At 41.0% G+C, this 13,800-nt stretch overlaps 1 protein-coding gene across 1 annotated transcript in view; it reads right to left on the bottom strand.

Moving 5' to 3' along the window:
* arl15b (ADP-ribosylation factor-like 15b) overlaps nucleotides 1-13,800 on the bottom strand; it is a 160,520-nt gene that overhangs the window by 112,611 nt on the left and 34,109 nt on the right. The window contains exon 2 of the mRNA XM_084325286.1: nucleotides 3,772-3,922. Coding sequence (XP_084181412.1) covers nucleotides 3,772-3,922 — 151 coding nt within the window. The remainder of the gene's footprint in view (nucleotides 1-3,771; nucleotides 3,923-13,800) is intronic.

The raw sequence follows: 13,800 nt of genomic DNA on the forward strand, positions 1-13,800 counted from the left end.
CTACAGGAAGAAGAGAGAACAGCTGATAGGACACTACAGGAAGAAGAGAGAACAGCTGATAGGACACTACAGGATGAGAGAACAGCTGATAGGACACTACAGGAAGAGAGAACAGCTGATAGGACACTACAGGAAGAAGAGAGAACAGCTGATAGGACACTACAGGATGAAGAGAGAACAGCTGATAGGACACTACAGGAAGAAGAGAGAACAGCTGATAGGACACTACAGGAAGAAGAGAGAACAGCTGATAGGACACTACAGGAAGAGAGAACAGCTGATAGGACACTACAGGAAGAAGAGAGAACAGCTGATAGGACACTACAGGAAGAAGAGAGAACAGCTGATAGGACACTACAGGAAGAAGAGAGAACAGCTGATAGGACACTACAGGAAGAGTCTCTTGACAATCTACTACCGGTTTGATAGTTATAAGATAGCCAACGTTTGGTGATTTCATTGGATGTGCACTGTCAACTAATGCTTGTATATCTTATCGTGTGTTGTCATGTTTGTTTATGTGTTTGTTTAAAAAATAATAAAAAAATAAAATACAAAAAAAAGATAGCCAACGTTTGATGTGCAAGGCAAGGGTTGCATTTGTTAATGGTCTTTCTTGTCTTTATTCAGTATCCAAATATGACCATAGATTAAGTCTATATTGGAGTCTAGATAATGTATTAAAAAATACATGTATGTTCTGGGACAGTCAATGTATACTTCGGGACAATTAAACCGTTTTTTTTGGGGACGGTTTGGGACGATGGTGAAAAGAGTTCGTTTCAAGCATTGATTCTGAGGTAATATTGGGACCCAAAGACAATAATTTTATAACCAAATATTGTCTATATTTAGATGTAAAATGTGAATTTCAAATTATATATAAAACATGAATTTCAAATGGAAGCATTGACAAAATACATCACAAAGGTTATAGGCCCACTTGTTTTCAAGTCGCAACTGGTGTGATGATGGCGTTGTTGTTGTAAATGGTTACTTACCAGTTAGTTAGTAGGTGTGATGGTATTGTTGTTAATAGTTACCAGTTAGTTAGTAAATGTGATGGTATTGTTGTTAAAACCTGTTCCCCCCCACAGGGTCGGTACCGACCCCTTTTGACATTATGATCATATAGGCATATTTTTATGAGTGATGAAAATAATTTGTGATTTTAAAATCAACCGTTTTCAAGTATTAACATCACTACTATGTCACAAAAGCATGTAGAATGTAAAACGTTAGGTTGGCAATAGGTTAGCAATAGGTTAAAAGTGTCCTTATATCGTTTTAAGTTTTCGATTTGCGATCGTCTATCCGACCCGGAACCGGAAATGAAGATGTTGAACCATGGGAATTGTAGTTTTTTTGCTGCCATTTCGTAGAGGAGATTCATAGCTGTCGGCCAGCGTTGAAATTTCTCCGATCTACACTTCCTGTCACATACTATGGTGGTTCAAAGTTCAGCGTTCTGAATTAATCATATCAATAATTGTTATGATTCGCGATAATAAGCCACAAAAGGTAAAGTTTTTGACAAATATTGAAATGCAGTCAGTTTCTCCACACTATTGTTAGCATGTAGGAACAATTAGATCTGAAATTAGTTTCAAAACGGTTACACTGTGGGGGAAATAAAAAAGTACAGTCGATTACAGTAAATATCAGTATCTGTTATTATGCACGCCTGGTGATACTAAATCCAAATTGAACTCGGGCATTTGAAAGATACTATATGTATATATATATAAATGTGCGAATTGGCTATAATAAGGTAATGTATAAGCATATATTCTATATTCTATAATAATATTTCAAATTGCATTGGGCCGGATGGGAGAATTCAGTACTGTATATACAGAACCTTCGGTTTTATCATCTTCCCTTTATTAATTTCCTTAGATCTTTTGTACACATGATCTCAAGAGGGTACTGAACGAGGTCAGTGGCAGTTTTTAAGTCTGGTCATTATTATCATGGTGTTATTCACTGTCAAAGATGAAAAGAAAAATCATAATTCATATTTTCCTTTGTTTCATCACAATTTAAGCAAGCCTAGTAATAGACACAATATTTCTGACACTGAGAATACATTCACTGAGGTCCATAGATGTACCTAGATACCAAGAATATGCAAATAGCACTTGTAGAAGTGGAGCAATATTCCATTTACCTAGGTATACATTTTATGCAGATTTTCACCTGGGGTGGAACAGGTTTTAATAGTTAATAGTTAGTTAGTAGATGTGATGGTATTGTTGTTAATAGTTACCAGTTAGTTAGTAAATGTGATGGTATTGTTGTTAATAGTTACCAGTTAGTTAGTAGATGTGATGGTATTGTTGTCAATAGTTACCAGTTAGTTAGTAGTGTGACAGTGTTGTTGTTAATAGTCACTGTTGTCTAAACTGTGCCACCGTGTCTTTCTTCCATCAGACACACAGGCTGGTGGATTCATGAATTCAATAGACACTTTCACTATTCTACCAGCCTGGCTGTGTTTTGGCATCATTATTCTACTAGCCTGGCTGTGTTTTGTCATCATTATTCTACCAGCCTGGCTGTGTTTTGGCATCATTATTCTACCAGCCTGGCTGTGTTTTGTCATTATTATTCTACCAGCCTGGCTGTGTTTTGTCATTATTATTCTACCAGCCTGGCTGTGTTTTGTCATAACTATTCTATCAGCCTGGCTGTGTTTTGGCATCATTATTCTACCAGCCTGGCTGTGTTTTGGCATCATTATTCTACCAGCCTGGCTGTGTTTTGTCGTAACTATTCTATCAGCCTGGCTGTGTTTTGGCATCATTACCAGCCTGGCTGTGTTTTGGCATCATTATTCTACCAGCCTGGCTGTGTTTTGTCATCATTATTCTACTAGCCTGGCTGTGTTTTGGCATCATTATTCTACCAGCCTGGCTGTGTTTTGGCATCATTATTCTACCAGCCTGGCTGTGTTTTGGCATCATTATTCTACCAGCCTGGCTGTGTTTTGGCATCATTATTCTACCAGCCTGGCTGTGTTTTGTCATCATTATTCTACCAGCCTGGCTGTGTTTTGTCATAACTATTCTACCAGCCTGGCTGTGTTTTGTCAACATTATTCCACCAGCCTGGCTGTGTTTTGGCATCATTATTCTACCAGCCTGGCTGTGTTTTGGCATCATTATTCTACCAGCCTGGCTGTGTTTTGGCATCATTATTCTACCAGCCTGGGCGGGTTGGGCATAGTTTGGATTTGAACGATTCCGGTTCTCCATTTCGATTCCTGTTCTAAACGATTCTCGATTCCAATTCTTTGAGGTGCAGGTCAAAACAGGTCACAGCTTATTTCGCAGGAGAATTTTTTATTTTTATTTAATCGTAAACATTTTTCATACTATTCACATTGTCAGTTGACTTGATACAGTTTCATTTGGTTGCTGTACTGTAACTAGGGTATTCATTAACAAAGTTTTTTTTTCTTTTTTTTTTAAGAATCGAAATTAAGAATCGAAATGCAAATATATTCCTATTAGAACCGGCTCTCAGTGCCCAACCCTAGTTTTGGCATCATTATTCTACCAGCCTGGCTGTGTTTTGTCATCATTATTCTACCAGCCTGGCTGTGTTTTGAAAAGAGTCTGGTTGTTTACCTGCCTCAGTCTCAGGTAGAGTAGATAGAACATACCAGCTGCAGATAAAATGAACCAACATTTGGCCCGGTGGGTGGTGTTCCTTTGCCACCCCGATAGTGATAACCGATCTAAATCTGAAGCCAGCTGTGGCTGTTACCTGTGGTAGGTTTGATGTTGTTGATGTTAGCCGTCTCTTGGCAGAGTTTAGCCAGTAAACTGGACTTTCCAGAACCAGTCAGACCGATACAGACCACATCGTACTCCGGCCTCGGAGGGGGAGGACCTTTACAACACAGCGTCCTGAAACACTGCAGAGAGGGAGACAGGGGGAGTTAGTACAATTACCCTGACAGCATCATGTCTTTAGTAGAGCTGAGAAGAAAATAAATATTGGATTGTTTAATTTGAATTGATTCTTGAAATCCCAATATAAATTTTTTAATCTATGCTTTTTTTCTGTGGGTGTGTGAAATTCTTTACTAAACGTTATTAGCACACCTCCCTTCCTGCATATGTCTCTACTAAGAAAACATAGCTTCTAATTTTATTTTGGAAGGAACTTCCCTTCACACACACTTTTAGTTGCATTTTCTAATTTCAGACAAAAGTGGGAAATGACAGGAGACCAGAGAGGGAATTACATGCAATTAGGTTAATAAAGCGTGTGAGCTGGATCTGAATTCACATGTAAATGGCAAGGCTGCCAGGACTCCCATCTTTTTTCCCCATTCATCTATTAATGTATCCATCCATCCATCTTACAGCTACAACTCAATAACACCCATGTGATCAGCAACATCACCAATGCACTATGAATAACACCTCACTAATGCAAGGGTGTGTGTATATCTATTTAAAAGATATTAAAGCTATCATGACTCCCATGACAGAGTGGGAAGTTCCACTGTTTCTTCCCAAGTCGATGCTGCCACCAAGTGGTGGGGGGCAGAAGCTGCACTCTCCCAGGATGAACATAGTTTAGAGTCAGACCAGTGGTTCTCGACCCTATGGTGTTCAGGTCCCATAACGCTCCCTTCTCAACCCTCCACAACTTATGGACACGTGTTGATGCTTATGATTATTTTCAGATATTCTTTAGTCCAAATTACTTCTAACAGAGTAGAAATAATAGCAATTTAATCATTTTAAGATATATTATTGTCCACATTTACAAATGGTTAAATAATAGTAGCCTAAATCTTCAAACCTAAATTTGAATGAGGCATTATTGTTGATAAGAAATAGTAGTCAATAAAAATGCCATGCAAGTGTCCCGGAAGTCTTTTGAGTGAGCACACAATATGGTCGAGCTAAATGGTCACCAGATCCTGGGCTATTATTAACACAGGATTTTATATTAGTTGCATGGGGACCTTCTGGAATTGAGAATTACTCCTCAATCTCTTTTACAAAGGCACATTTTGCACAGGGTATGATTTTACCAAGGTCAACTTGACTTGACATGCTCCTGGATTTGATTAATTATTATGTGCAACTTGAGTAACATTTCTGGTGACTAATATGTCAAAATAACCTCAAAATAATGCCTGTAATAACGAGTGCACCGTCTCAAGGACAAGATTAATTGACTGGCTCCTGTGAAGCCAGGTTTTTGCCTGAAATTACTGGGATGTGCGTTCACATTGGATTAATGTTATCAGGGGACCTCTTCACCAAAATACAGTAGGTAATTTGCACTCATTCAATCTTTATTTATACTGCAGTGGTTCTCAACTGGTCTAGCCTCGGGACCCAACATTTTCCTTAGTCATTAAGTCGCGACCCAACATCTTTTACCACTATGATTTATGTAACAAAAAGTGCAGTAATACGCAATCTTTCAAAACATGAAATAAACAAAAAAGTGCAACAAAGGTGCAACTATTGCAAAAAACCCAATGAAATCAAATAATAATAAATAATATGCTTCTTAGCAGATTTCTTAGCTTAACATAACAGACCTACGTTTGGGGGAACTAATGGGATAACTGGGGTTGCAACAAAAGTGCAACTAGGGCTAAAAACACAATGAAATAAAATTATAATAATAATAATAATAATAATAATAATAATAATAATAATAATAATAATAATAATAATAATAATAATAATAATAATAATAATAATAATAATAATAATAATAATAATAATAAAAGTGCAACTAGGGCTAAAAACACAATGAAATAAAATTATAATAATAATAATAATAATAATAATAATAATAATAATAATAATAATAATAATAATAATAATAATAATAATAATAATAATAATAATAATAATAATAATAATAATAATAATAATAATAATAAATAATTATGCTTCTTAGCAGACTTCTTAGCTTAACATCCCAGGGAACTAATGGGATAACTGGGGATGTTGTTTGCTCCTGACAAGAGTCTTAAAGTCTGGGGTGATGGTAGACAAAGCAACTCTGAGGTCATGCTCAATGTCTTCAACTGGACCAGAGCTGAGGAGGCTACTTTCACAAAGATATAGTGCAAAAAAAAAAAAAAAAAAATTACACACACCTCCGCGACCCACTCAAGATGGCCCTGCGACCCACTTTTGGGTCGCGACCCACCAGTTGAGAAACACTGCTCTATAGTACACCGAGTAATTAAACTCATTTTCAGTGCCGTCGAGATGTTACATACACAAGTGTCACTCAAATGTGTACCTTACAAATGACAAACATGGCAGATTAGCATGGGATTATATTCAGCTATGATCTCATCTGGCCCAAAAAGGCTATTTGACGTGGGAGTGAGCTCATCTAATTTCTAGGCTTTCCAACCCGTCTCTTTCTTGGCTAGAAGACTATACCAATTTATCGTGGAGAAGGTGATATTAGGGCCTTGGCTAAATCCTCTACATTTTGTATTAATAGCCATACATTCGTGTTTTGCTTAATGTGAGCTCACCGATCGATTACACCGGTCTCCAATTTGCGCACAACAGCTATTTGCTGTTGGCCCAATCTGCATGCACACATTAATCTTGTTAACCCAGTGTTGTCCTGGCAATGGGTAGAGTGAGTCTAGTCAAATCTGCATTATTTTTACCCATTTTAGTTTGTACCACCATGTGTGTATCAATTAAATATACAAAGTGACACATTCCCTGTTTCTGAAGTGGGAATTTGGGATTTTAATTGTGCTCACTGCATGTAGGCCCATCTCGGAGTCCAGTCAAGTTGTTGCTCTGATGTGTAGAAATGTGTTACAAGTAGGATACCGGAGCTAATTAAGTGAGCACCTGTTCCCACGCCACAAGAAAGATGTGTCGGTCTCGCTCCATTCGCCTCCATCCGTTGACTTTGCATGCATTCAAACTGCCTCTATACTTCTCTCAGAAGGGGGTAGTGTCACATGGGGACTGCAGTCATCTGAGCTTTTAAACTTTGTATTTTCCCCTGCGTTGTACGCAGATTGCTCCAACATTTTGTCTTCATATTCTCTATGGTACATTCGGCTATCATTGGGGTGAATGGAGCTCAGTAGTACTACCTATACAATCAGACAGATGCTCCAGTGTTTCCCCTACCATTGCCTTGGCGGGGCGGCCCGCCCCTCCAGAAAAAATTATAAAAAAAAAAAAATGTAACACTTTGAGTGCCAACGACGACAATTCTCGTAATTTCATGCCAGCCGTTCAGTGCCAAGGACGAGAAATATCGTTATTAATCGTTATTTTTTTAATTAGCGATTTCCATTCATTTTTCATCAATCTAGCCTCACGTTACCACTGGGACTCTCTCTGAGCTCGAACAGGGAAAATACCGCCCCCTATCGTCTCCCGGATGGTAATGCACCCTTTGAGAGTCAATGGAAATGCATGGGGGAAAGAAAATCCGGAATCCACATTTTACTCGTCAGGCATGTAATCCGAGCCGATTGCAGTCTTTGTGGTCCCTCAGAACAGCGTGGAATATGTGTTTCGAGCACCCAGCGTTGGATCAATAAACGCGATCGATATTTGGAATGGCGATCAGGAATTGGAATAATCTTTTTGGAGAACATCTGATCTGAGGTAAGGAATCTATTTTACCAGTCTTGGGGTAATCAGAGCTTTTTTCACAGATATCAACGTGGGCCCGATATGTGTGTGTGTGTGTGTGTGTGTGTGTGTGTGTGTGTGTGTGTGTGTGTGTGTGTGTGTGTGTGTGTGTGTGTGTGGTGTGTGACTGTGTGTGTGGGTGTGTGTGTGTTGATCAGGAAATAGATCATCGATTTTTCAGCCCGCTTCTCTAGCGTGCATAAGTACACACATATACTATCGATAATCTAGCGTTTATTTGAAAAAGAATAGGCGAAAAATTACAACGTTTTTTGTGTATTCCAGTAAAGGGCGATTCCTGTGGAATCTCTTTTTTTTGGAAATTTCCAAAAACGAGCGTTTTTCAAAATGGTATAAAACGGAAATGTACAGATGAAAAAACAATCCGTTTCAACAATGTTGACTGCAAGCAAGTCATTGATAAGTGACGGGCGTATTAGACACATAGCCATAATTTAAGATATAGTTTATGCGTTCACAAATGTGCTCGCCCTCTCATTGAATAGAGCACTGGCACTCAAGCGCTAAATCGTGCGCCCCCTGCTGGCACTGAAAGTGTTAAAAGAAAAAATATATATATAAATTATTTTATTATTAAAGTTTGCTTTAATCACAGTAACGTTGGCGAGCTAGCTAAATTATACATAAATCGGTTTTCATATAAATCAATCTTCACTAAGACTTTAAAGCGGTGGTGCGGCACAGTCTACGGAGACGCAGAAAAAAGCTACCAAATCCATTCCGAGACAATTCAGAGACCGACTAGCATCGCACGTAACAAGTCTCAGTCTCTCTCTCTCTCTCTCTCTCTCTCCTTCAAGTAACCAAACGTTACACTATAAAAACAAACTGGATAGGACGGCTGGGTGGCGCAGCGGTCTAAGCGCTCGTCACCAACACGTGAGACGCCGGTATCGAATCCGGCTGTCAGCGTTGCCTCCGGCTTGGGCCGGCAGTCATACTGACTCAATTGGCAGAGTCAGCGGGAGGGGAGTCGATGGGTGGTAATCTTGTCGTTGTAAACAGCGACTCCTACAGGTCGGTCAGGGCGCCTGCACAGCAAGGACAGGAGATGTCGAGGGTAGTGTGAGCCTCCCACACATTACACCTCGCCAATGAGTCCGCGCTGGCAGGTGAAAAGAAGTGGCTGGCTGACTCTGCATGTATCGCAGGGGACATGCGATAGATTCTTCAACCCTCCCTACGACCGACCAGTGGGGGGCACATGCGAGCAACGATCAAGACAGGGGAGGGGGGAATTGGCACGCCTAAATTGGGATGGGAGAAAAACAGAAAAAGGAGAAAAAGTGGATAAAAAAAAAAATAACTGGATAGTTGATATAAGTTGTTATATGAACTGGATAGTTCATATAAGCCATTCTCCCTTTCCGTCGTGTGTGTGTGTGTGCGTGCGTACATTTTTTTATCCTTCTTCCCCTCCTTTTTCCCGATTTTTCTCCCATCCCACCCTTCCTGGTTGTTGCGTACTTTCCCCTACTGCTGGTCCGGGAGACCGGAGACTGTCACATGCTTTCCTCCGACGCATGTGCAGCCTGGGGCAGGCCAACCTGGCCGCGCAGGTTCTCACCGGGGAGAGTGTAGCGTGTGGGAGGCCACACTATCTCTCCTTAGTTCCAACCCTTGCTGAGCAGGCGCCTCGACCGAACTGTAGGGGTCGCTGTCCACAACGCCCAGGACCCACCCTTCAGCTTTCCCACCCCCTGATACAGCCAATTGTATCAGTGTGAGAGGCCAGCCAAGCTGATAGCAACGCCGGGAGCTGGATTCGAACAGGCGAATCCAGTGTCTCCCGGTGTTGGTGACGAACGTAATCTCCGTGCGCCACCTGCCCCCCTTGATCTCTAAACTTAAAAAATTATTATACAGAGAGAAGCTTCAGCAAGTACAAAACGCTGCTGACCGACAAAAGAGAATCCCTCACTGAGGAAAACACAAAGGCCTAACCGTCATGTATCACAATGGTGATGTCAGCCAGAGATAGGGAGAAGCATGAACCTTTAAAGGACATCTCTTTGAAATAAATTACATTTTTTTTTCTTGATTTCTTTTAAACAAATTATTATTTTGTATTATTTAACTATTTAATTATTATTTAGTTATTGCACTGCACTGGCAGTTGAACTGCATTGAACTGAACTGGAAAAAAGAAACCTCATAACCTAACTGGCACTGAACATTGAACTACACTGGTACTGTTTGCAGATGTACTGTTATTAAAGTTAGTTAAAAACATACATTTTGTATCGTTTTTTTTTGTTAAATCCAAAAGGAAAAAATATAAAATCAAGAGAAATCCGAAAACGGGAAAATAAAAAACAGAGAAATCCGAAAACAGGAAAATTCATATCCGAAAACAGGAAAAGATAAAAACGGATTTCATAGGGCCCTAGTTAAGGTGAGTTAATAAATTCACTCTGAAAATCTGCTCCGCTCTGATAACTCTTTGGTCAGAGTGTCCAGTGTGCACTCTGAGCCCTCAGAATTTCCAAACAACTTGAGTGCGCTTGCTCTGACACTGGTTGTAAATAGTTATGAGTGTTGTATGTGCCTCCCTGTATTGTAAATAGTTCATATGTGTGTTGTCACTACTGTATGTATAATTGTAAATAAGTTAATTTATGTGAGGTAAATATTGTTAATATTTATTTACCTAATTTATGTGCAATCGTTTCATTTCAGCTCAGTGTAGAGAAATGCACCGATACTAACAACCGCCTTACTGCGCGCGTCTATGACGACACTGTTGACACTAGGGCTGCAACTAATGACTATTTTGGTAGTCGACTAATCTGTCGATTATTTTTTTTTGCACTACCTATCTTTGTGAAAGTGGCTTCTCAGCTCTGGTCCAGCTGAAGACAGAGCAGAGGAACAGATTGGACATTGAGCATGACCTCAGAGTTGCTTTGAGACTCTTGTCAGGACCAAACAACATCCCCAGTTATCCCATTAGTTCCCCCAAACTTACTGTCGGTCTGTTATGTTAAGCTAAGAAGTCTTCAGCTGGCTGGACCAGAGCTGAGAAGCCACTTTCACAAAGATAGGTAGTAAATATATTTTTTAGTATATATTTTTTTATGACTAATCGACGCAACAATTCCTCGTCGACGATTTTTTATAATCGACATCGTCGATTATGTCGACTAATCGTTGCAGCCCTAGTTGACACCATGTATCCGTGACACACTCGCCCCGCGAAAACACTAGTAGTTTTGGGAGGCCTGCCACCCCCCCTGAAAAAAAATCCTAGGGGAAACACTTACCCTCAGCAGTACCTACCTACACAATCAGACATGATAAGCTACTAACGCATGACCACTCGCATTTCACTGTATGCCTTGCATGCCGTGACAAATAAAACTCTTGACTTGACTTAACCCTACTACCCTCCGTAGTACCACCTACACAATGAGACAGAAGCAGGGTTCGAAATTAACGGGGGCTTGGGGCAAAATGCCCTCGAAAATGGACCAAATGCCCTCGAAAATCTGTTAAGGGGGGCAAAAAAAGCCCCAGACAGTTTACTAATTATATATATAATTATATATATGCTCTACAGTGCAAGCATTTCACTCGCATTTGCCCCTAAAAATATGTGTGCCAACCGGAAAAATTATTTACTCGCATAGTGTGCGAGTGAAGATTACAAACTCAGTAGTGCTTTTTTCACTCCACTGCTAATCGTTCGAGTAGCCTCCAGCTGCAACAGCGGAGCAAGCCCCTCACTAGACGCTGTGGCAGGTGCGCGCTGATTGGCGGAGAGTACGGAAGTTAGCACTAGCGTCACTCCACATTGGGCCTAGCCCCTCCCCCTTGACCAAGCTTGGTTGAGACGTGTGGTTGGAGAGAGGGTCGCGGCCAGGAATTGATTGATTGAAAACTTTATTAACAGATTGCAGAATGGTTACAATACAGTAAAATTCTTCCCTAACCCTAACCTCTATGGTTGAGGGCCTATGTTGCTTTGTTACAGGAAGGATTACCAGCCCCGTCACTCTAACCTTAACCTCTCTTAGATGAGGGCCTAAACCTAACCAGTGTTGCGTTGCTGATATCAAAACTGGTTGCACGCTGATGACGCCACGTGCACGCGCGCTCCCGTTGCACGCACGCTAATGCCGCCATGTGCACGCGCGCTCCCATTACCTAACCCTTAACACATTGACGACCAGCGTCCCGCGCCGATTTATAGGCCAGAGGACCGAGCGTTGTCAACAAACCGATGTACTTTCTAACAGATATATATACTTTATAATATTGCTATCTGTCCATTCTCATTGTCACTTGAGTGCATAAACCGTGCCTTCATAATGGCTTAAAGAAAATAAAAATCCATCGGTTGGTTGTCATTTTATAGCGCCGTGAATATAAGGTTTATCGCAGTTTTCGCCTAGTCTTTTTTATGGGGAGCTAGATAATAGGCTAAAGGCTAGTGAAGGATTTGGGGTGCTTTTTCAATGTATGTGATGTATAGATTGGGGGCGAGATGACCACAGCTAAAACGGTGAGATCGAAATGTGCATGGAAGCAGGAGACGGTGGTTCAGTAGAGCAGGGTGATTGTTGTGAGGCACACTGCCAGCGAGAGAATGTTTTGAATTCCTTGTAAGAACAAACTGATAGCGAGAGCGAGGGAGAGGGGTTCATCTTAATGAAACAGTAGAAAACTGCATTTTAATGTGTGAAAGGTTATTAGCAGTTGTCATGAGCGTCGCATGACAACCAGGAGAGGGGCGGGGGGGGCCGTCGTTGCTACGGCGAGGATCTATAAGTCGAACGGTGTTTCCGGGTGTAAGGCAGACTAGAAATCTGGGAGACCAAGAGCGAGTAGGACTGAGATCACACAGAAGACACTCTCTCCTCTCATCACAGAGAGGAGGGGGGGGGGAGAATGCCACATCATCATTAGCTTCGGCTAACGCGAGGAGGGTTAGGCTAAAGACCAGGCCTGAACACTATTGGACTGAATAACAAAAGGACGATAGACGAACACACCGAAAGATCATTAGAATAGACTCTTCAAGGACAATACAATCTGTTAACATCTGAGCTGAGGTTTCTGTTTATCAAATAAAACCACGCTTTTCCTTGTAAGGTATTTCACGTTGTCGAAGTGTCGGATTCTTACGGAGGTGGAGAATTATTATGGTTTGCGGATTGTACTAACGGGGAGAGATAAGGATCTTATCAGCCAGTATAGAGACGTCAGGACCATTAAAATGACACAACGCAGAGGAATTGGATGGAGGGCCAAACAGACGAAGACGTGATACTGGCCAGTTTGATCAGGATCTAACAGTTGTTGCCGTGACCCGGATTTGCAAGAGATAAAAACAACGGGAACAGTTGTTGCCGATGACAGCCGGATTTGCAAGAGATAAAAACAACGGGAACAGTTGGTTGCCGAGAGATAAGAACAACGGAAAAAGACTTTTTCAATAATGGGACGACAGTGGACAACAGTCATCGTGTGTGGGAGAATCATGATCGAGCAAGGCCGGCCAGCCCTGGGAGAGAGCGGCGAGTCGAGCGGTCATGAGGCGGACCAGCGCTGTAGGAGAAACAGCACTTAGGAGAAAGATGTGAGTTCACTGTGCACACACAGTTGTTTTGATCTTTTAAGCCAAATAAAAACGAACAGATAGTGCATCCCGTAAATAAGTAGCGACAGAGAAGCCAGCTGTAATAATATGAGCAGAGAGCCATGGTGAAAATCGAAGGTGTTATCTGAAAGGGAACCAAAACAGTCATAGATGACGAAAGAAAGCAAAATAGGGCAGAAGGAGCCATAATGAGAGAGATGAGGAGAGGGGGGGGTGCTGAACCAGACTGAAATCTGTTATGGCGGGATTGTTATGACAAGCCATCACTGAAAGGGGCCCTTGCCCTAGGAGACGGGACCGGCCCAAGATGGGAGGTGTACTGTAAGAGGGAAGGGAGTAGGGATGGGTATCGTTAGGATTTTATCGATACTACTACTCTTATCGATACTGCTTAACGGTTCGGTACTTTATCGATACTCTTATCGGTTCTTTTAGATTATTATTTAAATATATTTAAATTAAAAAAAAAATTATAAATTATTATTTGAAGGGCTTAAGGCTATA

Source organism: Notolepis coatsorum (assembly GCF_963971535.1).
Source record: "Notolepis coatsorum genome assembly, chromosome: 11".
In the NCBI taxonomy this organism is placed as follows: Eukaryota; Metazoa; Chordata; class Actinopteri; order Aulopiformes; family Paralepididae; genus Notolepis; species Notolepis coatsorum.